The 27,392-nt window shown below is 38.5% G+C and overlaps 2 protein-coding genes across 4 annotated transcripts; both read left to right on the top strand.

Annotated features, from left to right (window-relative positions):
• Window positions 1–124: 124 nt before the first annotated feature.
• Window positions 125–7,949, top strand: pmt (phosphoethanolamine methyltransferase). 3 transcript variants are annotated; one of them, XM_053323423.1, is made up of 12 exons: window positions 125–284; window positions 1,861–2,032; window positions 2,362–2,517; window positions 3,481–3,617; window positions 3,811–3,959; window positions 4,090–4,278; window positions 5,043–5,132; window positions 5,247–5,336; window positions 5,431–5,553; window positions 5,790–5,921; window positions 7,535–7,651; window positions 7,788–7,949. In XM_053323423.1, the coding sequence occupies exons 2-12, from the start codon at window positions 1,872–1,874 to the stop codon at window positions 7,896–7,898; spliced, it is 1,455 nt and encodes a 484-aa protein (XP_053179398.1). In that variant the 5' UTR covers window positions 125–284; window positions 1,861–1,871; the 3' UTR covers window positions 7,899–7,949. The 3 variants fall into 3 exon arrangements, with proteins under 3 accessions (XP_053179398.1, XP_053179399.1, XP_053179397.1); XM_053323424.1 differs by having other exon boundaries at window positions 140–271; XM_053323422.1 differs by lacking the exon at window positions 125–284 and adding an exon at window positions 470–607.
• A 3,468-nt stretch (window positions 7,950–11,417) lies between these two features.
• Window positions 11,418–26,247, top strand: zgc:152774 (uncharacterized protein LOC553526 homolog). The gene is made up of 17 exons (XM_053323421.1): window positions 11,418–11,495; window positions 11,685–11,757; window positions 14,437–14,569; window positions 14,977–15,198; window positions 15,468–15,614; window positions 16,323–16,476; window positions 17,392–17,520; window positions 18,358–18,477; window positions 18,570–18,673; window positions 18,792–18,920; window positions 20,062–20,178; window positions 20,785–20,862; window positions 21,994–22,033; window positions 22,141–22,514; window positions 23,359–23,881; window positions 24,513–24,685; window positions 25,323–26,247. The coding sequence occupies exons 1-17, from the start codon at window positions 11,457–11,459 to the stop codon at window positions 25,474–25,476; spliced, it is 2,709 nt and encodes a 902-aa protein (XP_053179396.1). The 5' UTR covers window positions 11,418–11,456; the 3' UTR covers window positions 25,477–26,247.
• The last annotated feature ends 1,145 nt before the right edge of the window (window positions 26,248–27,392 follow it).

Below are 27,392 nucleotides of genomic sequence, written 5' to 3'. Positions count from 1 at the left end.
ATTGTTTCACATTTATTGTTAACGGGTCCCTCCGCTTAACAATTGCTCTCCACCTTAACAGAGCAGCTGCACCATGAGGCAATATTGCGCAATCGGCGCATGCCACGGCACATTTTCTCTGCGTCAGCACAACAAGGGCGACGAACCAGGCGCCTGTGAGGGATCCTGCAGCGGGTAAACACAGCACTTCATCATCCTGCTCATCTGATCTTTTTATGATCAGAGTTTTCTTCACAGATGTACCGACTCATCTGTGGCCGAGCACGTTAAGGTCTGTGATGGAGGTATGTTATGTTTGCACGTTGGCAGGGGGAATCCCGTCTGATGGTGTGCAGACCCATGTCATCATACGATTATTCGTTCGTAACCCCTCCACTCCCCTGCCCTCATATAGGGCGCATCCTACTGGCTAGTTTCTACCTGGCGACCACCTCCTCCACGACCCACGACCGTGCTGTTATTTAAATAGCACGCATACGAGACAAAAACTGCACAAGAGTACTTATTGTAACTTCTTAATAATTAAGGCAGTCATTAATTGCTGTATGGACATTGTAGAATAATTTCACTGTCAATTTGAATCAACCAAAGACCACCATGGAAAAAGGTATGACCAGGTTAATGATGGATTGTTAACTAATATGAAGTTTGGGTTCTAGCTTTTGACTTTCTTGAAAAATGGGCTGGAGGCAGAGCTACCTTATGGCAGCAAAGTTTGGGTTTTGTTGGTTGCTGGAGCTTCCACGCCTTGTTTCGTGCAAATTGTCTCTCAGCTGGTGGAAGTAATTCTATTGTAATTATGAGTTGGAATGTGTCAGTGGTTTACTGAAGTTGTCAGCTGTCAACTGATCCCTGGAGCATTGTTTGCTTGAGAGTTAAACTACAGGTATCCTACAGTATAGTGCTTAGTGTGTTAACAGGTAGTGGATCATGAAGAGTTTCACCTCAACGTATCCATCTCTTTACTGGAAGAGTATAGGTTGGTAAACCCCTTCGCTGTGTTGCTGACAACTTTTAGGGGGGAACATTTTTTTTACGATTATCATACATTAAAAGACACAATCATTTTTGTAGTTTATTATTATAAGGGTTCACATTACGTATTTTGGCTTATACATACCCTGAATCTGTTTTTAGATGTAACAAACCAAGTTTGGAGCATTTGTTTGTTTTTTCATACAGCCACCATTTTCTCCCTTTTGACAAAGCAAGTACAAACCTGATGGGGTGTGGGAGTAGAAAAGCTGCACGCCTGACTAATAAGAACAGAATTGTGTGAAGGGTAAAGTGAAACTTTGAAGTAGCTGTGGATGTGCTACATATGTGTAATGTTTTAAGACTGCTGAAATCAGGTTTGAGTAATGGTTAATCTCTGTGCTAGTCATGCTCTCTGCGAAGTGGTACATTTGAAGATGTTTAGCTCAAAAGTAATGTATTAAAATATGCACAGTCTCGATTTTTAATTGAGTTGGAAGTTGAATTGACTGTTTATTTTTAAATAATTTACTTGGGTGCACATTTTTGTCAGATATAACTGTTAATTTTAACTTGTTGTGTGTCTGTACACAGATAAGACACAATGATTAAGCATTTATACAAGCCGATGCTCGAATTTCAGTTTAATCTCAAAGTGTAGCTTAACATTTGTGCTTCAGCAATGTCAGCTATCCTTTTTTATTCACCATATTATGTGTCACTGTGTCGTCTTGTTCCATATTTGTATGGCCAAGCAAAAAGAGAATTCTCTACTGTTTATCCTCCTGGTCATCATCCACTTGTTATTGTAATGATTGATATCATGTTGAGAGAATTATTTATTCCTTCCTGCTAACCTCATCTGGACACTTGTGTGCTTCACAGTTCGTGACAACATGACAGAGTTTTGGAAGGAGCACTCCAAGGCCGCCACAATGGAGGAGATGATGCTGGACTCACGTGCCAGGGAGCTGACTGAGCATGAGCTGCCGGAGATCCTCTCCATGCTGCCCAGCCTGGCTGGATACAGAGTGCTGGAGCTGGGAGCCGGCATCGGGTAAGCATACAGAGTGCTGGACTGTATGAAGTGGGCGTGTGTGAGCAGGCTTTTAGAAATTTTGTGGTGTGTTTAGGGGCAGTAGTAATAAAGGCTCTTTGAAAAGAATTCTGTAGAAAAAGCTCTGTGTAGAAGAGCCAATGATGCTCTCCTTATGAAATGAGAGAAAGTCAACCCAAGTGCCAGTCACCACTTATATGAAACTGGCAGAGTGACAGGCAGCATCTACTGATGCCACCAAGATAGTCAATGCTGTAAAACTTAGAATTGTTGAAGAGCATTTTGTAAAGATAACCAGATCAATTAAATACTGAATTGTGTCTCTACAGTCGTTACACCAGCCACCTGTTGACCAGTGCCACCCATGTGACAGCTGTGGACTTCATGGAAAGCTTTGTTGAGAGGAACAGGCAGGAGAATGGTCACCACAGCAACGCCACCTTTATCCAAGCTGACGTCACAAAGCTGGAAGTCCCCAAAAACAGGTGGATGTTAAGATATCTTACTCAGTAAATGATATGAATGTTGGTTAGTGTGTTGGTTGGTCCACCACTTCAGTCCAGACAGAAATATCTCAACAACCTTTGGATGGATTCCCATATAATTATATGCGGACATCCATGCACCCCTCAGGGTCATCAGGGCAAAGATTAGATTTATCTGCCGTTCCACAGGAGAACATACTAGCTAGTATTTCAATTTAGCATGTTTCCTTATCTCTGAAACATATTGTCATTTTATGAATTAGTGCACGAATTATATTACATATTGGTTCTTTTAATGTGTGCAAACAAAATTGTCAGAATGCAGATATTAATGTGACTCACATAGGTCTGAAACGTGTTAGATTAATGTCTGAATCCTACAATAATGGTCAGATGTTACTAAATGTGTCGATTTCACAGAAGCATCAGTACTGATGTTCTGTTTCCTGTCCGCAGCTGACTGTGTGTCACAGCTGGTTGCAGCATCACACAGCAGCTGAAATGATAAGTGTGGCTCCAAACTGAGAAAGAGGTTGTGCAAATTTATGCACAGGGCACAGCAACAGTTGCTTCATTAACATCATATCGGTCAGTAGCTGATGGTATAATTAATGTTCCATGTTCTGCCACACATCAACACAGATCAGCTTTTACACACAGATTCAGGTTTACAGTACTGTATATGTGGGATTGTTTATAATAAAGCAGTCTTTTGGATTAATCCTGAGGTGTGGAGGACTTGCAATTTGTGTCAATAATTCTTACAGCAAAGAAATTCCATAGAACTCTGGAAATTACATCACAATTTTTGAGGAAGCAAGTATTTTTGTTTCGCAACAATCACAACAGAAACTCCTGCGTAACCCTGGAGGGACTGTATAATATATTACCACAGTAAATCCCATTGAAAACCATACTGACTCATACCTTAGGTTTTATTGTATCCCTTCAATGTTTCCTCAGCACTGACTTGATCTTCTCCAACTGGCTGCTGATGTATCTGAGTGACAAGGAGCTGAACTCGTTAATTGAGAAAATGCTGAGCTGGTTGCGGCCTGGCGGCTTTCTTTTCTTCAGAGAGTCTTGTAACCACCGTTCAGGTACTGAGCTAACAGTACATCTCTGTTTCATCATAATAATGACTGACATTAAACTTTTTAATCTGACTAAACTAACTACAATAATTAAGATTCACGTTCAATTCAAGCCTTTGCCTTGAATGACAAATTAAAATGTGATACATTTGAGTTGTGTGCTATCGTCCTAAGTATTTCATTTTTAACTTTCACCAAGGTGACTCTAAGAGGGACTTCAACCCCACCTGCTACCGCACTGAGGCACAATACAACCATATGATATCAACAGTAATTGAGGATACAGAGGGGGGCCAAAAGTTTGGTTTCGACGTTGTGCTGAAAAGGAAAGTTCAGACCTACATTGAGGTAGAGTCATTTAAGTCTTGTAAAATACTAAATAAGACAGAGTATGAAATAGCATGGATAGAAGTGTGTATTGTAGTTGCGCTAACCCATGACGCATCCCCAACTTCATCCCATATCTTTGTCCTTCCAGATGAAAAATAATCCTAATCAGATCTGCTGGCTGCTGGAGAAGGTACCTCGCTCTTCAGACACCCAGAAAGGATTCAACACCTTCCAGCAGTTTCTGGACAACAAACAGTACACCAACCGTGGCATTCTGCGCTACGAGAAGATGTTCGGGGCTGGTTATGTCAGCACAGGCGGGCCCAGCACCACCAAGGTAGGAATAACAGCTGGAAAACACCAACAAAATTGGAGGAGAAACAAAAAGTCAGTAAGTGCTTCTTGGGATGCATACAACTGATGTGCTTAGTAAAGAGTAGGGATGGGCATTTGAATAAATTTCCTTGAACGATCATCAGGGAAATTAACGATCAATTGTCGATTAATCTTTTTTTTATCTTTAAAATGCCATGTATGTACAAAATACATGTTTCTCCTCAATGAAATCTTTATTCCAATAACTTATAGTCCAACAACAATCCTCTTAGACAAGGCACTTAAAGTTAAACTGTTTAACTGTTTAACAAAAAAGATATGCTGCGTTAGGGTTAGGGTTAGGGTTAGTAACGTATAGCTTACGCTGTCAAAAAACCCATTGTAAAAGTGCATCCTTGTCCAGTTGCATCTTTCTTAATCAAATAAATGCTACAAATGACCTTTAAGACTTAGCCCTTATCTTAGCCACTTTACCACTTTTCCTCTCCCCTCCTGCTTCCTGTGGTCTCTTTTCCATTATCTAACTTTTCTTCAGAGAAGATTGTTTTATTCAACAAGAATGCACACAAGTTTCAATGAGCTGTGACCATATATCAAAATATTGGAAATTATTCCTGGTCTCTCTGTTAGTGCCATAATATATAGGTTACTCTTAATCTTTTTTCCAAAATGGTACATAAGAAGAATGTATGTGTGAGTCAAGAGCAAAGTGGATATTTAAGGGTTTTGAATAAAGTAATGACCTGACCATCTTGGCACATACAGGAGTTTGTGGACCTTCTGAACCTGAAACCTGGCCAGAAGGTTTTGGATGTTGGCTGTGGCATTGGTGGAGGAGACTTCTACATGGCAAAGGTAAGAGTCAAGGAAGCTTCTATATTTAAGGTAATACTTGCAACACTAGACAATAGACAGATGTTATAATAACTATAATGATTGTGGAGACAATAATGACAACATACATTTCAGTCTTTTGGAGTGGAAGTGCTCGGCTTGGACCTGTCAGAAAACATGGTGGACATTGCCATGGAGAGGGCAATCTCTGAGAAGCTACCATCAGTACGTCCAAACACGCCATAGTCCTCCATTGGTTTAAACACCACTGATAACGATTTGAGTCATGATTGAGAATAAATTCCATATTCTACCTCAGGTCCAGTTTGAGGTGGCAGATGCTACAAAGAGGGCATTCCCAGAAGGTACCTTTGATGTAATCTACAGCAGAGACACAATCCTGCACATAGATGACAAACTCGCCCTCTTCAAACGCTTCCATGTGAGTGTTTCTTATACCTTAGACAGTAGCATGAAGTTCATACCTTTCCATTCGATTAATTTACAAACCGCTCTTGAATCTTTGAGTGTAACTTGAGGATGAGTAAGTAAAAATAAGTAAAAAATACATAAAAAAGACATTTAATTTTTGTCATATGCAGATTTCTGTAGTATATCAGTTTCTTTAGTGTCGCATCATCCAGTAACTTTTTATTCTCCGTTACTGTTTGTGTCCAGTCATGGTTAAAGCCAGGAGGCCAGCTTCTTATTAGTGACTACTGCTGTGGGGAGAAGCCCTGGACACCACAATTCGAGGCCTACGTCCAACAGAGAGGCTACATCCTCTACACACCAGCACAGTATGGCAAGGTAAATATACGGTATAGACTAATTATGTAATAGTTCATCACGGGAGCTTTTGGGAGTTCAAACCTTTGTTTTTTACCCAATATGACTGGGTTGGATAATGATTTGCTCCCAAATCATTACTGAACGTCTGGAAAACATTTTCTGTGCTCACACATAACAATCAATTTATACATCAATTGATGGCCATGAAGGTTATATCAAAATCATTTTGATTATTCTAAATTGGTACACACACACTTTTACATTATTACAACACTGTTGTAATAATTACAAGTTGATATATCTGGTGATATTAACTTAACTTAACTCAGACATATTGTTACTGGCATATGTGGCAGATGATGTCTAATATCAGTACACAAATGATGTTTTTGGCAGAATTTAGAAATACTGTCACCATTACATAGTTTGTCCACCAGAGGGCACAAATGAGTTTATTTTTCAACTGTAAATACTGCTGCTGCCATTATGCATGTGTGTCATTTCACAGCTATGCAGACACACAACTCACACACTAATCACTTTCATTGTTACACAATCAGAAGAAACAAGGTATGATCATTGTAAAACATTAAGTCACCAAAGGAAATATAAGACAGTAATTATGTTGTCACATAAACATTAACATATACAATACCAAACAGAAGTTTGGACACCCATTCCTATTCACTTCAGTGAGAAAGTGAACTGGTACCGTACATGGAGTCAACAAGAGTAAAGTAAAATACTTAACAATTAGCAATGCCACAGAGAACAACTCCAACAAGGCTGTTTGTGGAGTAAAGTTTGTTTGATCACGTATGACAAAACTTTGAATGTAATAATGTCAATTAAAGAAACACAGTGTTCAACTGCAACTAAATGCTGGTGGCAAAACACTCTGTACATTGATAACCACATTTACTGTAAGCAATCCTCATCAGTAATGTTTGTTTATGTTATGAGTTTATGTTGATGATATATTGATGATATATTGTTATCAGATGTTAATACCAGAGTGTTAAGAAATTATTCGATCCAGTGTGCATGGAAAGAAGTTGGATTTATTTATCTGAAATATGAACTTATGGATTGTAGTGTAATCAGATACTTATACCTGCCTCAAAAAATCCAGTGATTTAGTGTCTTAAATAACTGCCAGACATTATGTTACTTTGATGGATTACTACCTAAATGGTCAACAGTGAAGTATATATAATTAGTAGTAACTGATTAAACACAAAAGTACTCATCATGGTTTTTCACGTCTGCTATGCAACCTTTTATATAATATATATTATATCACATATAAAAAGTCTGCCGTGCTCACTTTAAAATTAAAGAGTCATCAGCCTAGAAGTTGAACACACAGCGTGCTGAAACACCAGACAGATATGGTAAAGATTTGCTGCTTTGCAGTGTCCACAGGTGAAGTAAAGACTTTGTTAAACAACCAGACACACAGATACAACATTTGTACCAGTGCTTCTATTGAATATTAGGTAACTAAAAAGTCAAAGTTTTCTCCTTTAGAAAGTCCTGTTGTTCTATGATGAATATGTTGCTTGTATATTCCATCAGTTGATGGTACTGTTCCCACCCTGTTTCACCCTTTTTTGTCTCTCCTGCTGCAGTTTATTGAAGAAGCTGGTTTCTGCAATGTTCTGGCAGACGACCGGACAGCTCAGTTCATCCAGGTGATAAAGACAGAGTTGCAGAGGGCAGAAGCCATCAAGGATGAATTCATTGAGGTCAGCGTGCACACACACTCAAAAACATGTTAACATTACAATGACACACTTACACATCAATCACCACACCAAAACAACACAAAAAACAACAGACACCCACTTAAATTCTTTGAATATTTGTGTCTGTCCCTTGTAGGAATTCTCTGAAGAGGACTATTTTGCAATAGTTAACGGATGGAGAGAAAAACTGGGACGTTCCAACAGTGGAGACCAAAGATGGGGATTATTTCATGCAACAAGGGTTTGAGTGAATGTACTAAAAATGTATTGAAGTGAATAAAAGAAAAAAAAACTGGAATTTCACTTTTCTTATCACCTTTTATTGTATATATTGACTTGCATTGCTTTTTTTCAATGATTACATACTTGTTTTTTTAAAAACCTGATAAGAGTTAAAGTAATTTGAAAAGATAACATTTGAGAGTTTGTCAAACCTGAAAGTTAGTGTAGTAATTTATACATATACAGGCAAAATAATACAACAGCAAGATTATTTAATTTAAAAAAATGTTTATTATTGAACTAAATTATAATGAATTATTGCTCAGACATTTTTAAAGAAATTCAATGACCTAGATTATTTGTTTTTCAAGCCTTTCTGAAACATACTGCAAATGCACTTTACTGCAGTTTTAACACCCTGAAATCATCTCTTCATCTTGCAGACAAAAATATTTAAGAAATTGAACTGGTTCTGCTAGTTTTGAATGTCTGTATGACCTAGTCTCCCAGCAGAGCAAACAGGTTCAAAACTTGTTAGACTGGTACTACCAATGGGCACAGGCGCTGTTTGGCCCCATCATTCAGTCAGACCACCATCCCCCACTCCACTCTCCTGTCAATGAGTTAAACAACTGCAGATTGTCGTTGAACTGCATACAGTAATAAAATCTGGTCGTATGTCATACTTGTGTAACACAATGAGTTCCTGCCGTGGCAGCTTGTAAACAGAAATGTCCCCTGTGACCTGAAGATAGCGGGAAAGAACGTTACTGTAGGTTTGCCTCAACCCAGGTAGCTAAATGAATGGCTTCATTCAGGATTTAAGTGAGATTATGTAACTTTTTCAAAAAGATGTAACCCATACCTACTCTTGCAACTTAAAGTTTAATTCTTAACAATAAAAGCCAATTCACTGGACTTTGGGATTTTGCTGCTATATCCTTATTTGATGTGATATGACCAGTAGTTTAAAGTGGCTAATGTTAGTTAATCCGAGTAAATTTAAGACAGATAGAGATAATGTGTTGCTGTATAACTTGACACTGCCTTTATGACTCTACTACTTGGGCCTATGCCATTGTTTTACTTCATTTACAGACCTGCTGTGGCAGTGAACGCCATGGCTGAACATATCTGCTTTGAAGCTACCAAAGGACAGTCTCACAAAAAGACAAATTCAGTCAGGCAGATTTCATACGTCACAAACCTAAGGAACCAATCCCACAAGGCAGGACTTCACACATTTATCATTATACTGGGTTAGGGTTAGGGTTAGGGTTAGGGTTGGCCACCTTGAGTACTCTAAAATATTAAAAAAGAAAGGTGTTCAAAACACAAACGCAGTGCTACCAATCAATGAAATGGTATTTCTGACAAGACAATAAGGCCCAAGGAAAACAAAAAAAAAATTGTACCATCAAGTATTTTAAAATATTTAATCAAGCTGTAATATATGTATATATAGTGTATGATTATCATTATAATCAGTCTTCACGTCTAAATTCCCCGGTTTGCTTGAAACTGAATTATCGTCTATATTTGAGATGCATTGTGGGAGATTCAATCTGGTCTGAGTGTTGCCTCCAAAAATCAAGATCACAGCAATCAGAATCAGGGAACAGAAGATTTATTGCCACAGAAGAATAAGACAACACAGCGCTACAAGTGAATAGTGGTTAAACAGGTTTCAGCACACAGTTACAGATGCCTCCAGGCAGACTGCTGTTTGAAAGTCCACAGGCAAGATTGTTGACATGTTGTTTCTTAAGCATGACGAGACATTTCATGTCCTCTAAAACATTTTACTATTATGACAAGTGTTTTGTTTTTTTTAACATTCACATTCAGATGTGGTTTAACCAACCGCTGCTAATTGATGTTCATGTAGGGAAACGAACCCAGGAACTGTAGAAAAGTTAAATTATTTCAAAAACATGACATCTTTTAGCTTAACAGTCTGTCTGTTGTGAATGTGGCTGGCTCAGTGTCAGACTCCTAGTTTCTCTCTGTTTTCCCCTCCGTCATGTTTCCTGTACTCCCGTGTTATTTGGCCTGTAGGTGAACCTTGCATTGGTATGGTTCTCCTCATGGCTCTCCTGTCTCCTGGTTGCTGACTCATGCCTGCAGTCTGCTCATCTTTCTCCCCTAAAACACCTGCCTCTCATCAACTACCTGCAGTTATATCTACTCTAACCTTCCAATCACTCCTCGCCAGATCATTGTCTCACCTCAGTAATAGCTACACCTCAGGCTCTCTTCTAGTTCTGCTTCTCTGCTCCGTGCTTGCTTTTTGGCATTATGTTAACCTGCTCTTTCTTGTGCTTCAGGATCACAACTCAGAACCAAAAAATGTACTAAACAGTCTGTGGGCTAATGGTAAATATGACATAGGGCTAGTGAAATGGGCCTCACCTCAATGAGTAACACCTAAATGCAGTTACAAACCATGTCAACAACAATACCCACTAAAACTGGAACTGGACTGTCTGTAGATTACATTGTCATAAAGTTGAGGTTTAAGTCATGGAAAATTAATTTGGCCAGGTAGCAGTAGCAATGGACTTGTGCTTTGTCCTTCCAGCAAGTACACAATGTCAACATGAAACACTCTGCAACTCTTCATGCCATCCTTATCTACCTGGATGAGGACTCACAGTTCCTTAAGACTTGGGTTGAAAGTGTTCAGTTCATTCACAGAACTGTTTGATGTATCAATGAGGCAATGTTGCATGCTTTCCGAGGCTGTTTAGTATTTTTTTACCGTTGTAGCTTCCCAGATAAGATAAGATAATCCCAGCCGTGCCCTAGTAATGTTGTCACAGACTTTGCAGCCATTTAACTATGCCTAGCAACCATATTTTAAACCCTGTGTGTGGAGTTTTGGATGCACATGGATATATGTGCCTGAGGGTATCTAGGGATACATATAAAGAAGCCCTAACCTCATGTAATCCCTAACCTTAACCTCTCACAAAGTTCTGCCATAACCTCACCCTGAATAGAAGAGAGTTAATAATTTGGTTGACCTTTGGAATATACCTTTTATGAGGTTATAAAAACTGACAACATCTACATTTCTCAAACAGACTGAACTGACCAAGACTATTTTTAATGTGTGGCTTCAAAGAGATTTGTCTACTCTAGGTAGAGTTCTCCTCTCACTTTTTATATACATCTTCACCTTTTCTCCAAGAACTTAATTCTCTTTTCTTTTATTTCATATAGCTTAACTGTATTTTCATTGTATGTTCTTCATATGTATTCATATGATTGGTATCTGATTTGTAAGTGCTGCCAGAATGTTTGTATATTACTCTTTTGTTGCTTTTATTCATTTTTTAAATGGGGTAAAACACAAGATCTACTAATTATGTTGTGTTATATCTGAGTCTTTTGGCAGCAGAATGAGTGAATATACACTTTTGTTTTTATTTTCCCCCTGCGCTACTCTCCTCTAATGCCTTCATATTACCTTAAAACCGTTCATTTCAGTTGACTTCCTATGACAGCACGCAACGCCCACTGCCTGCGTCGCAGAAAACAGACTCACCACAGGAGGAGGCAAAACATTCACTGCTGAAACATGGCGAGGTTAAGCGAGCATGGGATTCGTCTGAGTTCCGTATGTATTTCACTTTTATATATATATATATATTTATATGTTTATAAATATATATATATACTGTAAAAATAATATACACAAGATATCTATCTGAATGGGATGCGTGGTTTGTGCGATATAGACTTTTTCTGCGTGACAGAAGAATGACAAGTGAAACTAACTCTGACCTATTTTATTTCTTTTTTCAAGATGAGTCCTTCCTTCCTGAACAGCAATTCAACCAGTCATACCTGGCCCTTCAGCGCTGTGGCAGAGTTAATAGGTAGGAGCCATTATGCACCGAAACACCTGCTGCAGCTGTGGCGCGCTCACTCTGTCGCCAATGCAACTTTTCATGGGTTTCATTTCGTGCAGTCTTCCGCTGTTCACACACTGCACAAAGTAGACTAAAATGGACCGAGTGGACTTCCTCTTTCACACGATTTTATCACTGCCACACGCACCTAACAATGTGCAGGCTGCTCGTTGACAGTATTAATGAGTTGTTTGTTTTAAAGTAAAAACAAATATATTTTAGTTTATGCTGCTGTTTTTATTTTCATGCCGTTATAATAATATTCTTAAATGTCTAATAATCTGTAACAGTGGAGATGCGCACGTAAAGTACAAAAGGGCTTCTGATAAAAAAAAACATCAATAGGGGAGTGCAGGATTGGTAGTCACTCCTTGTACTTTTAAGTTAAACCCAACAAAACTGTATCCTAAAGTGTGGTGAGGGGTGGAGTGACTTTACTCTGCTTAAGCTTATATTGCTTGGAAAATGTGGACTGTAAAATATGCCTTGTGCACTTGTGACAACCATTCCTATCGGGGGGGTTGGTAGTCACACACTATGGGGTTGGATATATGGGTTATTTTAATCTTAAAAATTCATTTAAAAGGTTTAATTTCATGTTGAATGTTCATGAATGTGACAACTGAACCTGAAAAGAAATGAGGAGCTTCCTCAACACTTTTTTTTTTCTACTGGCAAAGCTAACAGCTTTTGCCACATAGTTTTTAATGGTAATAACTGTTTTATTATAAACACATTGTATAGAAGCCTAGAGAAACATGGAAGAGCTAAAAAGAGCTAAAGAGCTAATTTTGACCTAAAAAAAACACTGAGAGTCTTCTAACCTCAATGTTAAGTTTCTTACTCCTGAACTGACCTTGTAAGTGACCTCTGACCCAAATTCTGAAAAGTTCAGTACCAACATTTTTAACAGCGCCTACTAGGGAGCAACGTGAAATGAAGGTGACGACCAACCCTGTTCTCCCTTACAGAATATGTCACTTGATTTCTTTCACATGATGCAAAGCGTCTGTTTCTGGGCTGTCAACAGTGTCATTTCTCCACTCTGTGCTTTCTCATTGGTTTAGACACGCTCATTTTCTGTTGGCTGTTGAATTTCATCAGAAATGGGCGTGTTCTGTATACATGACGATATGAGACACAGTGTTCAGTATCACACCTCTGCATAGCCTCCCACACACTCACACTATGCAAATGGGGTAGTCACAAAGAGCAGTGTAAAGCACCTGCCAACCGAAGTTTCCAGTTTATTATTAAAATCTACTATGTTTAATGTTTCTCAAGAGTATCAGAGAGGTGTTGATTAAGATAAGATAAACTTTATGTTTTGCAAGGAAGTTTATGTATGAGCTTGTGCACATGGTGCTCCGTATACAGCATGGGACAAAAGAGGAACTGGAATATATCCAACACAAATGTGTGTTTGTGTATGTGCCAGTTTCAAGCATTAACAGGAACACTCTATGAATGCTGTTTTTGCTCCTTATAATATTCTACCTACCTTGTTTTTATTTTTGTGAAGCTTTTGTGGTGAACTAGGTTAACTTTTAATACTTAATTATACATTTGTCTTAGCTGTGACATCATTAACATCCTTCTATTACATTTCTCTCAGTGTAGTGCCATTTGGACATGTTGCAGCAAAAGATTCAGGGTCTCAGTATCATGCTCACACTGTCATGGCTTACTCTGACCCTTGAAAGTAAAAGAGAAATAATTCATAGTATTAGTAACGTCTGTGCTTCTCCTGATATGATAAGTAGACGTTAGAAATCTATCATGTTGTCAGCCCTGCACGTTAAAGGGAAATTTCAATTTTATATAACTTTTCTCTCATTTTTGTAGTTTTGGCCATACCTCCAAATAGTAATAATAATACTGAACTCACCAACTCAGTTGCTCTGGGAACAAGATAACATGACAAAAACAACTCTGACAGGGCAACAATCTGTAACCTGACGTGCCAGATGGTTTGTTCCCCACAACCACCTGAGAAGTCATGCATGGAAATCGATTGGAAAAGGGCAGACATTGAAAAAATACTTGGCAGATGATTGGATGTGCCATCTGTCTATGACCGTCTTACCTTAAGGCAGATGGATTTGGATAATTCATTTTCTTAACTGCTTATCCACTAGAGGGTCACAGGGGAGTGGGGGCCAAGAATACAAATAGAAGAGACAACAAATAAAATACAGAGAGAAGAGACAACACATACAGCACAATACAATACACTCCCTGAATAGGTCGCCAGTCAATCACAGGGCTAACATATACAGAGACAGACGACCATTCAAACTCACATTCACATGTACAGGCAATTTAGAGTCACCAATTGACCTAAGATGCATGATTTTGGTCTGTGGGTGGAAGAAAGAACCTGGAGAGAAACCACACAGAGAACATGCAAACACCACACAGAAAGGCCGTAGCCAGCCGCTAGCTCAAACTCAAACCTAGAACCCTCTTGCTGTGAGGTGACAGTACTAACCATGCCACCGCCAATATATATAAATACCTATTTGTCTGAAATTTTCATTGTTGATTGTTTTCGATCTATAAAATGTCAGAAAATGGTGAAAAATGTCTGTGACCAACTATCATCTGACTCTCTCTCTCTCTCTCTCTCTCTCTTTTTTGTTGTAGACAATGCATCAGATCCCGGTGTATCTGCTAAACAGATCTGGATAGATGTAGTCGAAGAAGCCGATCACCTCTGTATAACTTTTACGGATAATGGCAGCGGCATGACCCCCAACAAGCTGCATAAGATGCTCAGGTTTGACAAGCATACATCATCTACAACATACAACGTCTAATGCACAAAACAATTGTTCTCTTGCATGTACCTGAAAACGATTGGTGTTAATCTCTACTGCATTCACACCATGAGTGACTCACCAGTGTTCTTAAACCACATTTTGTATTCGGTACTGCTTTCTTTCACCACACACTCATTCTGCCACACTCGCATGTCATAGTGTCCATCATGTTCACACGATTTGTACAAATAAGCATGTAATACACCTATGCAGGAAGCTGAAATGAATCTTTGACTTGTGGACACTTTTGGGTCGCTTTTTCCTGACATTTTGTAGAATAAATGACAAATGAATGATCTACAACAAAAATAATCATTAGTTGTATCTATTACATTACCTCACTGTCTTTCACCTTTGTGTCCAGCTTTGGGTTTACCGAAAAAGGCACAGGTAAAGCCAGTCAGCAGGCTATTGGCGTATATGGGAATGGTTTCAAGTCTGGCTCCATGCGTCTGGGCCGTGATGCCCTCATCTTCACCAAGAACGGGGGTTGCCAGACTGTGGGGATGCTGTCTCAGACCTACCTGGAGAACATTAAGGCCCAGGCTGTCATTGTCCCCATCGTCCCCTTCAACCAGCAAACCAATATCCTTCATGACAAAGAATATTTGAGCCACTAGATGCATTGTGTGTTGTATTATTACTGTAAACCAACAAGTCTATGATTGTGACAATTTACTGTAAAAGATTTGAATGCAAATAGGCAGACTAAGTTTAAAACTGCGAATAACAGGAAATTAGTATTCCATATAAATCAAAAGCCATAAAACAGCTTCTTCACACTGAGTGGTGCAGATTACTATAGGTTTGTCACCTTGCAATTCCTTCATGTTCTGACCTTAACTCAGTGTAACAGTCGCTGGTGGTGACCGAAGACTCAGAGGCCAGCCTGGCTGCCATCCTCCAACACTCCATCATCACCTCCCAGGAGCAGATACATACACACTTTGACTCTATCCTCTCCAAAAAAGGCACCAAGATATTAATCTGGAACATTCGCAGGTCAGAATGTCATGTTTGGTGAAGCTTAATTTGGGTTGAAAGTAAAGGTGCATCAGATGAGGGGGGGGTTTTCACCAGCAGATAAGTCATTTTTAAATATAGTTAAAGTTTGAGGTCGCACACACATTCTTAGTTTTTGTTTGTAGTGCAGGTGTGTTGAGTGTTGCGTGTGTCACATGTAAGATTCATGAGTATGCAAACAGACACATGGAGGCAGGCAACACATTTAGGGAATTTGTTTAGGCATGCCTTTAGACAAATCCATGCAAAGCAAATCAAATCCTCATAGCACCATCGCATGAAAAGCAGAATTATTTAAATATTTTTTGTCCCATTTCATTGTTGCTGGCTTTAGCAAAGTTTAGTCCTGTAGAGTCAAATTTATGTTTAGGAGTCTTTCTTTTGTCTCACTTCCTCTTCACATTGAAGAAAAGGGTCTGCACTGTAATTATAATCACCAAATACCAACCACTATGGTCACACCGACATTAGTAAAGTGATTCAAATCAGACAGATTAAATTGAATGCAGGGTGAAAACCTCACATTAGTTGGGACACTGGCACCCAATTATCGAAATTCAAATTCAAAACCAATTTATGTAGCTGTAAAACTGTAAAGTCTCTTAGATCATGTGTTTGCTCTGAGAGCAGTGGTGTAAAGTACAGTGCGTCATTGTCCGTTCTGCTTCCTTTGATGTCAATCTGAAGGACCAAAGACGGCAAGCCGGAGATCGACTTTGAATGTGACTCAAGTGACTTCCGTTTGCCCGAGCTTCAGATCGAGGAACTGAAAAAAGGTCTGAGGAACAGCGGATCCCTGAAAGCCGAGCAGAACATCCCAGACATGCATTACAGCCTCAGGGTGAGGAGAGAAAAGTCTATATAAACCTGTGTCATAACAATGGAGGCTTTGTCTGCCTTCCACTTGTCGTTGCTAGGAATTCTTACAAAACAGCATCATCCTCTTTTCTACAGTAATGGTGCAGTCCAGAGGATAATCTACCCAGTGTAGAAGGTGGCATTCATGGCGTATTTGCAGTAATTATAGAACAACAAAGCAGCACTAGTACAGTAGCTATACATGGAATGTGTATTTTACTGCTCATTTATTGATGTGAAAGAATCACATGTGTAATTGTGCAATCCAAGATAGTTCAGTTTTATTGCCTCAGCAGTGCATAGTACAAACTGATAAAACAACTCACAACGAGAACCTTCTGGAGCTTTTAATCACGTCACACAGTCTTCCTCAGCAGCTGTCATGAAATTGCATGACTGGTTAAATTTCAGTATTTCAGACCACTTGGTAGACTTTTTGTCCATGTTGGTTTAAACGTTGGGGGATGAAAATAGTTTCTTGAGATTTGACGGTGTTGACTAAACAAGCTCACCACAATGTACATTTAATAGCTGTTTGGTGCTTTTGATTGTATCACATGATCTTCCCAGCAGATGAGGATGCATAAAATGCTAAAAACATGTATTTATTAACATTATAAGTTATATCAAGAGTTAAGATGACATATCAATGATTTTAAAGTAAGTGGTTAAGAGGGTTAATGTAGAATTCCAGGTAAGAGATGCAGTGGTTGTGGTTAAGGTTTTGGGTGGGCCCCTACATATCCTTCACCATCATGTGTTTGTGTATATACGTGCCAGTTTCAAGCATGAACCTCTCATTACCAGAGACACTTGCGGTTTTGTAGTAACACACTGCCCCAGTTGAGCTGTGGTTACTTTACTTTTTGCACTTTGTCTGTCTGTCTATTTGTCTCAGGCTTACCTCAGTATCTTGTACCTGAAGCCGAGCACTCAGATCATACTGAGGAGGAAGAAGATTCTTGCCAAGCTGGTGTCGAAGAGGCTGACACATATTGAACATGATGTGTATAAACCCCACTTCAGTGTATCCCTATGCTATCACTGTGTGTATGTATGTGTATGTGTCGTGGTATAAAGCCAAGTCATCTGTATTCGTACATGTTCAAGTGACAACAGGAAGTGAACATGAGGTCAGATAGTGTGGTAGATTAACCAGGCAGAGCTTCTTTAGCAGGGACGTGTCAAGGCAACACTTACTGCACTTCTCACATCTCCACTAGTCTGAAAAACGTGCGAGAGAAGGGAAAATGAAAATGAGCAGTGCAAAAAAAAGACAACTCAGATAACACTGAGGACGAAGAACATTCTTGCCAAGCTGGTGTGAAAGAGACTGAAACACACTGAGCATGACGTGTATAAACCACACTTCAGTGTATCACCATCTATCTAAAGATGTAGTTTAAATCAGGCTGCACATACAAGATCTGAAGTTTTCTCTGTCAACACACCACTCCCTGGTCTGTCAGTGGTGTTTCCTGTATGCACCAAATTTACCACAATAAATCTGAGGCAAAAAATAGGCAGTGCAAATACAGAATTATGCTGTATTCATGGAAATATTAACAACTTTTTTAGGTTTATAGAGACATTATTATGACCAAGTTATGTCACAGATGAAACGTTCACTTTTCCACATAAATCTCATAGCTTGTAGTCTAGCTGTGTGAAGCTAATCATATGTAAGATTTGCAGTTTTTAGAAGCTTTTCCATATTGATGGATTTCATGCTGCTAAACATTTAAAAGTATTTTCAGTACTTCACAGGATATATATTTATTTTCATATTTGTTGACGTCATGATGCCTGTAATTAGTATCATAAACATAAAATGTCAATTTTGGCCTTGACTGGTGTCTGTTAGAAAGAGAAAGTCAAGGTGACCTTTGGGCTGGAGCCGAAAAACAAAGACCACTATGGCATCATGATGTACCACAAGAACCGACTCATCAAGGCCTACGAGAAAGTAGGCGGTCAGCTGAAGGTAGAGGGAACTAATTATACCATATGTCTTAACGTATTACAGCTATACTGCAGGTTTCTGAGTTTTATTAATCTCACTCTCATTTCCTACAGTCTTCGGGTCAAAGGGCAGGAGTCGGGGTCATCGGTGTCATTGAGTGTAACTTCCTCAAACCTGCCCACAACAAGCAAGACTTTGAATACACAAAGGAATATAGGTGCAGTACACGTTTTAAGTCATTTTAACAACACGCCATGTTTTCTTCATTGACTTGCCAAGAAATGAATGACCAATATACTTGTAAAAACTGTTGCTTCTTTTTTCTTTTCCCCAAGACTGACTCTAGGTGCTTTGGGCTTAAAACTCAACGACTACTGGAGAGTGATGACAGAGAAGAGGGCCAGAGAGCGAGAGTTTCAGGCTGCGGACAGAGGGGATGAAAATGAAAAAGGGAATGCTGACGAGTGAGTGTTGACTTTGTTTTGGGACTGAGTAACAGTTGTAGTTCAAATGTGAAAAGGATTTCAGTTCACTGGGTCGATGTGGCTCTAGAAGTCCCTTTACACTGAACAACTTTAGGCTGTCAGGAACAAATTCATCATCAATTCAAAAGGGTTGTCCTAGATGGCCCTGTGAGACACACGCACTGACAACTGATTTGGAGCGTTGGCGACTCAAGACAGCCTGAGGCTAAATTCTCATAATGTCATGTTGCTATGACATGAGTACAATCCAACCAATCAGAATATGACATGAAGTGACACAGAGTAAGCATATCCTGAGTACAGTTTTGTTAATGAAGTTTAGGGAGAAAACACTCTTGTTGTCCTCTTGAAATTTGAACTTTCGACTTTGCTGAATTTTTGCACACTTACTGCAACAGAGATGGACAATGCAAGCTGATGACATGCCTCTGTTTCATATGCATCTTTCTATTTACATTGTTGCGCTACAATTCAAAATACATTGAGTGCACAATATGATTTGCCTCAAATTGATATAGATCATATAGATCATAGATCGCAGCTGAGATTTCGTCATAGACATCTCGCACACAATGGTTCAACGTGTAATAAACTTACTTAATTGTTACACAGTCTGCAGGGGCTCTCAGTCTCTTCCTGTAACTAAAAACCACTGGGAGAATGAAAGTCACGTTTCCATGTGTAACACACCTTTTGTGGAAGATTGTGGTTAGGAATGTGCATGCTAGTTCAGCATTTATCATGTCAGAACTTATTAATTCAACTGAAAGTGAAATAAGTCTTTCCCAAAGCTTGAAACCAGAGAATGGAAGCGCTGCTTTTGGAGCTGCTCTCATGTTGATAATAAAGGGTAATGAACATGCAGAGGCAGAGAAAGTCAATAGCCTTTACAACCAACTGAGTTTTAGTTTATTGGTGTGCTGAACTGAAACATATACTGTAAATATGATCAAGATCAAATATTTTCATTGCATTTGTAGCTTCTCAGCCAACGTGTTCAAGTCTAAACTCACTGACTCACTCACTATAAAACGTTTTTTCTTTCTGGTGAGTGGACTTCCCCTTTTTCACAAAGCTCTGTTTGACTTACAGTTCCCACCATATTTGTCTTCATCTGCAGGGGTCCCTTGTGGTTACAGTGTGAGGAGTGCCTCAAGTGGCGGAGCGTGCCTGCAAGTCATTACGATGTCATACCTGAAAACTGGAACTGCAGTCAGAACCCCAATCCACGTTACAGGTGTTGTCTCAAAATTTTGCTAAGTTGCATTATTTTCTTGAATAATCAGCACAGCTGGAAGGTCTCTTATGGTCTATCATTTGTCCCTGGCATCATCAAAGATGTTTATTAAGCTCAAATAAACTTAAATAAACTACTACTTTACTAGTGCTTAGGTGCAACCTCACAGAGGGGATAGCATGGATTCCTTTCATTGCTTTACATCAGCCCAGAAGTAAAGATAATTTTTGTTTAGTGAAATTAATAGCCCAAACCAAATTAACAGTTTTAACACATTGTTATAGTATTCTTAACATGGATGCCAAACCTTACACCTAAAAGTACTTAGTGAAATGTCAAGTCATTTACGTGTGCTTTAAAAATAAAGTAGGAGATGACGAGGTGTGTGTCTGTGTGTGTGTGTGTGTGTGTGTGTGTGTGTGTTTGTGTGTGTGTGTGTGTGTGTGTTTGTGTGTGTGTGTGTGTGTGTGTTTGTGTGTGTGTGTGTGTGTGTGTGTGTGTGTGTGTGTGTGTGTGTGTGTGTGTGAGCGTGTTTGTGCGCACACACACTGAATTAAACATTAGTAGCTGTAGTTGCTAAGCTATGCGTATCTGTTTGCCTTTCAGAAGTTGCACCTCACCAGAGGAAGCAGAAGAGAGTGCGGAGTTGTTAACGCCCAGCTACCAAAAAAACCACAAGAAACAGTAAATTCCCATTTCTCTAGACATCTTAAACTCTTGTCGTTGTGTGTGTTCATGCATATGTGTGAGCTTTTTTATATGGATGAACGTTTCACACTGTTATTTCTGACTGATGTTCTTCCTGCCTGCCTGCCTATGTGTGTGTTGGGGAGGGGGGAGGTTTACATACCATTTTGTGGTTTCCATCTGTCGGTTTCACACTCTTATTTCCGGTGTGGGGGTGTCCATGCGACTGTCTGACAATCTGAGAGAAGCCTAAACTCACCCTAATGCGGAAGGACTGCTCAGAAGTCAAAACATGTTGAAGTGTTACTGAAAAATACTGAGGAACACGTACATTGAACTGTTTTTGTTACTTCAATTGCAAACTGATAACCTTTAAACATTAGCATTATTCTTAAAAAAGGAAATGATTGAAAGTTAAGTTAATTATTCATAGCTGGAAGTAAGCCAACTAGCTTATATAACTACTGTTTATCTGGCAGAAGTTACCTACCAAGAGGCTGCAAGATAGTAAAGTTCACACTAACTTATAATTAGAATTTCATAAAGGTTTATAAAACTAGATATGTAATTGAAAGAGTGTAAATTACTTACATGTGGCAGTGGTATGCTTACTTACCACTCTCCTACTGCTTCACTACCTCCTTTATAACAAATAGTACCACTAGAAATCAAGGTTATTATTGCTATATGGATATAAGCTTATATAATAATGCTATACAAGTATTATACTAGAAATGTGTTTGCATATATTTGCTTGGCCAACACGGCACATTGCCAGGTTTAACATTTTTGTCCGATGACGCTCCTTTCTTGTTGGAGTCCTTTCTGCACTTCCACTGTGACAAATCAGTGGCTCATCAAAACAAATAGAGAGTATGCATTTTTTGAAGTACTGCTAATGTCTATTTTAACACTGTCCTATTCATGCGGTTATCCCTCAATCTGCATTACATCATCACTTTAGCCCATTCTTCATAGATTATTTACTTCATATTGGAAGGATTACAGTAATAATAACATTTGTGCAGTCAAGTCACAGCAAAATATACTTTCTTGAAGTTAAACCCAGCCATTTTGAATATCTGCCTTCCCTCTCAACTCTTCAATCTGTTTGGTTTTCCCCTGCAGAGACCATCCTAAAAGCAGAAAACGAGAAAAATCACTGGAGGTATGAATGAAAGTGTTTCTTATGCTGAAACCCAGTGATAACAGTACCAGTATACGGTTTTGCTTCTGGATTAATTTTATACATCTGGTTGAATGTTTTTGTTCCAGGTATGCGAGTACAAGGAACAAATGGATAAACATCAGGTTCTCTCACGCAGTTCATCAGAGCCCAGCCAGCCCACCTTTCAGTCCACACACTCACCTGATCGTACAGCTGAAGTAAATCGATGCCACACAGAGGAGCACACACAAGACCACGGTCAGACGAACATAGATACGCAGGCAAATGATGATGCACCAACAGCTGATGTCACACAAGGAAAGCCCATTGGAAGAGAAACAGTGATTAAAGACAAGACACTAATCACGCATGTGGAAAATGACAAAAAAGCGCAGAGCCTTGAAGACAAACAGAGCAACAAAACAAAACACACAAACATGGAGCCGATGCAAAGAGACGGAAAGAGCATAGAAACATTCAGGTGGGTTATGATGCATGCTGCATACTGTTCAGAGTCATATCTGTGTAAGGAACGTAATCATCTTTTTTTATTTGTGTTAATTAATATTTTATATTGTAATATTATCTAAATCATTTTTAAAGTCCACAAGAAATGATAGTTATTTTTTTCTACTACCGTACATATATCTGCTCTGCACTTTGTTCTCCTTAGAAAAAAATCAAAAACCATAACAGAGACTTTTATTTTAAATGATTTTATTTTATGATTGTACCCCCTGCTTCTGCATTATTTCAGTTAAATACTGTTCTGCAGTTCCAGACCAGTACATAAATGGAGACCTCATTTCAATGCCACAAATCAAATCTTGAATAAAACGATAACGCAGCGTTCAATCATGAGCAAAGCAGATGATCACACTGAGCCTGATAGCATCCTGCTACACAACATAAGACAACAACATGAGCACACATTTAGCTTGTTAAATAAACATTCACCAGGGAAAGGTGCACCACTAACATCAGTTAGCAGGCTTGCTGGTTAATTAGCTGCTCAGTTGCAGCACTTCAACAAAATATCACTTCAGTCCAGTTAGATCCTCTTTTCATTGCTTTTCAAAATACTTTTTAGCGACAAACTGTCTCCATGACTTGTAGCTACATGAGTTTTCTTTACTTTGTCTCCAGTTAGCAAGACTCCAATACAATGAACTACTACTACTGACATTTCTAATACATTTAAAAAATATATATCTTTGACTTCAGACTTCTTGACTGTGAAGATCAATATCATCAACAAAAAAACAACAACATAAGGATCTCTAATGCCTTCAGTTAACTAACCATCCTTTGTTAATTTTTTGTAGCTTCAAAAGGAAATCAGGATCATTATTTTACTCTGTGAAAAAGAGGCCATGTCTTTGGGAGCCGCATCAGCCCGACTATGGGAAGACATCAGAGCAGTTGCATCCTGAGAAACAAACAAGTACACTCAAGACACTCATCTTAGAGAAGAGCAAGCAGGTGAGTAGCAGCTGTTTAGACAAGACAGGTGACACAGTGCAGCAAACCTCCAGCACCCAGCCATGGTACAGCTCAATCCCCTCCACACAGACTGTGATGGTATCCCCAGTAAGCCGCACTGAAGGACAATGGAGCAAACCACTGCCTCCAGAAGGGAGTGACTGGGAAGCTAAAGCCCAGAGGTTAGCTGTGTTGGAGAAAGAGGCCCAGAGGTTACGAAGGCTTCTTGGTCTAGAAATTACCAAGACGACTCAAGGCACGATGACAACTGCTCACAGCAGCACTGAAAAGAAAAAAGTACAGCTGATGACTTCGCCAGCATCCACTGCAACGAGAGCGGTCGGCTGCCAGACCGACGTGGCTGAGGTCAGCAGAGTTTATACACCAATGTTTTTAGATACAAAACAATGAAGATGAATTTAAAAAAGAGTGGAAATTAAATAACTCTTTCTAAGGGTGAGTCAGTTTAATCTATACATGGGTTTGGATAGTTTGAAAGACTGACATAGGTACTCCTGTGTAGCCTACACTGAGATCAGAGCCACAAATATCTTACACATCAGATAAACTTGACAAACCTCAGCAATAGTGACCATCACAATTTCTCCTCATTAACCCAACTAAAATATAATACATCTAATTAACATTTTCTTTCAGTTTGTTCAGTTAAATTAAAACATACAGTTGCTTAAATATGGAGTTCTCAAAGAATTATGCCACATTTCACAACTGTTGATGTATATGAATCTAAAACTAAGTTGCAGAATTTACAGAATTTTATTTATTTAAATGATATGACGTCAACTGCTGTATAGCTCTGTATTTACTTTTATTAAAAATTGGAAAAATTCACTCCAACAGAGCTTAGGGTGCTATTCTCGGTACATTAAAATCTGTGCTTAAATGGACTTTAAATGTTCTATCATTTAAACAACAATTAACAGATAAATAAAGTTGTGCACAATAATTTATTAAGCAATTTCCTATTCTCCATCAGAGCTCTACTTCATCTGGTGGCCCTGCTCGGGCTCCAGGACCTCAAGGGATGTTGGTTCAGGGTCCAAGGGCGGCTTTTGGACCTGAGCAGAACAGAAATAAGAAGGACAAGAATGAAGCTCAGAGCAGGATGAGAGTCGGTGAGACCGAGGCCTGCAGACCTGAGGACAGCAGGTGTGTATTTTAGACAAACTGTACAAGAACAAGCTGCAAGTGATCATACTTTTGACCAAGGAGCAATAAATGTGTTTTTGTACTCCCTTATGAGTGTTGACTTTAATTGTCAGGATTAAGGTCCTCAGTTATTGTTCAGGTGAAGATTTTGGCAGCAGATAGAAGTAAAAGTCAATGTCTTTAACTTATATTCTTATATACAAATACACATTTACAAATACATAAACATCCTTGATAATAGGCTCTTCAGGCATAACAAACCGGTATTAAAATCTCTCTATATATACAGTAAATACCTACAGTTGTGTTTGTAGAATAATTTTCTCAGTGTAGAGAATTATTGTAATTTGATATATGAACCAAATTTAAATTGTTAATGTTGCAACTTAAGAACGTTCTTGAAAGTCAGTTTCTATCTTCACCACCCCTCCATTGTTTTCTACATTCACCTCTTCAAAAAGTCCACCCTTTTTATTCTGATTCCAAAATGTCTCCTTCTTGTTCTCCATTTTCACTTAAGTGTGAATAAAATATAAAATAAAATATGAAATTCCCCTAGACAGAGATTTTACCTGACTAACTAAAATAAACTGTAAGTTAATCTTTACGATTCATACTTCAATTGTTTTCCAAACAGAATGCCACAGAACCTGCACGACATACGTAACAACGTGGTGGTGCTTCTCACGGCACTCCTGCCCCAGCTGGACCTGGCTGGCATCAGTCTGGAAACCAACGACGTAGACAACATCCTGCAACAGATCATAGAGGTCAACTCACTCAAACTATGATTCATGCAGTCCAGCAGGCTTCTGTTGGCTTAAAAATTACTTTGTTTTTTGCTGTATTGTCAAGCAAAGTTTGGGTTGATACGAATGGGTCTTACCTAATTATTTATAAATATATGCATACACACACACGGATATTGTAATGTCACTGTCAGATGTTTTTGTTCAAACTCTATGACATTCTCATTTTGTGTCCATATTTCACTCAGTTTATGGTCCGCATTACAAACAACGGGTCATAGTAATTCTGTATGCCTCAAATGACAATGTAGGTGTCCAAGAACACTGCGAGTGCTGATATTGGTCTCCAATGCTAAGAAAGTATTCTCCTAATAAGGAAATTTGTGAAACACAAACAAAAAATATAAAGTACTATTTTGCGTTCTTGTTTTCTCAAATGATACAAAAATAATAATGCTAGTCAGAACTAACTATGACGTCCCATCTAGTAAAAACGATGTGTAAAGCAGGAATTTAAAGTCTTAAGACTTGACATCTTGACATCCTCATGAAATTGTGTCTGCCACGTCACTATTATAAGTCGTTGTTCTGAGCCTGACAGCCCCACTTCTGTAAAAATATGAGCCTTTTAATCTAAAGTGTAATGTATTGATGTTGTCTGTGTGTTTTGCTTATGTTTTTATTGAATATTTAAATTAGTTTTATACTCCTGTGATCAACATATTCTGTCATGAGATGTAATGTTTGTTTACATCATCTTTTTCGCATATCCGTTATAAGTAAGGCTTTTTCACGTTTGCATTAAAAATACTGAAATAATTTCCTGAATACTGCGTCTTGATTTTCAAAGGGTTAACATCCCCAGTCCAATGCAAAATATTAATGTTCTTCAGTGTTTCTTATTTACCACAAGGTGGCAGTAAAGCCTTATAATGAAAACTCACTCTTTTTTTTTTTTGTATTTTCTACTATAGCCCAGCACATCAGTTAGTCAGTCCTTGTTGTTTAATCAGTGATGTTTGGGTTATTAAATTAGATTCAATTCATCAAATCATAGTCAAAGTCTAACAGTGATGCAGACATCAGTATGTGTATCTATATCTGTCAGAACAGCAACCCAAAATATTCCACTTGTATAATCTTAAACACTTTAGGCACATCTGTTGCATGTCTGGATGAAATATGAACGAAAAGTTTATACACAAGAGAGTACCACAATTTCTAATATGACATTTCTTGTAGATTGTAACTAATTGCTTTGTTAATAAAGTTGCCATGTGCATAATGCCACACTGTAATATCAAAGGCACATAAAACAGTAGAGCAGACTACCCCTCCACCACTTTTTAATAAGGAAAACATTTTGAAGACTAATACTTCTGTAGATCTGTTCTGTGGCAATTCATAATAAATACTCAAGTGTTTTCTAAAAATCCATCAAATGTGTGATTATAAATGTGAACAAAATGTGCTTTCCAGGAGGAGGATGATGAGCAGACAAATGCATCTTTACAACTTGGAAACCCAAGTCTTATTCACTGCTTGTAATAGATCTATAAAGCCTCAGTGAATAATCAGTGAATGAATCCTCACTTTATTCTGTTATTGCCAATTTTCCTTACCTTTCCAATCAATTTGTTCCTAATTATTTTATATCAATATTTTCTGTTTTTTGTTTTGATTAGTGCTTTAATAAAAAATGTAAAAAAAGAAACAATGTATTGAGATCATGGGCACTCCCCAGTCAAAAGCACTCAACCAGTTTTAATAGATGGAACTATTTATTGAGTTAATGCAATTTGTATTAACAGTATTTATTTTTCGTTTTACACAATATGTTAATTAACTGTACCTTTCCTAAAAGAATAATAATCTCATTCATTATCATAATCATAATCTTAGTAATTTTCAGAAGACTTTAATTAGGCTATATAACTAATAATATTTTGAGAAGAAAT

The sequence above is a fragment of the Scomber japonicus genome, chromosome 8 (assembly GCF_027409825.1).
Source record: "Scomber japonicus isolate fScoJap1 chromosome 8, fScoJap1.pri, whole genome shotgun sequence".
In the NCBI taxonomy this organism is placed as follows: domain Eukaryota; kingdom Metazoa; phylum Chordata; class Actinopteri; order Scombriformes; family Scombridae; genus Scomber; species Scomber japonicus.
This window is presented reverse-complemented; position numbering and strand designations above follow the sequence as displayed.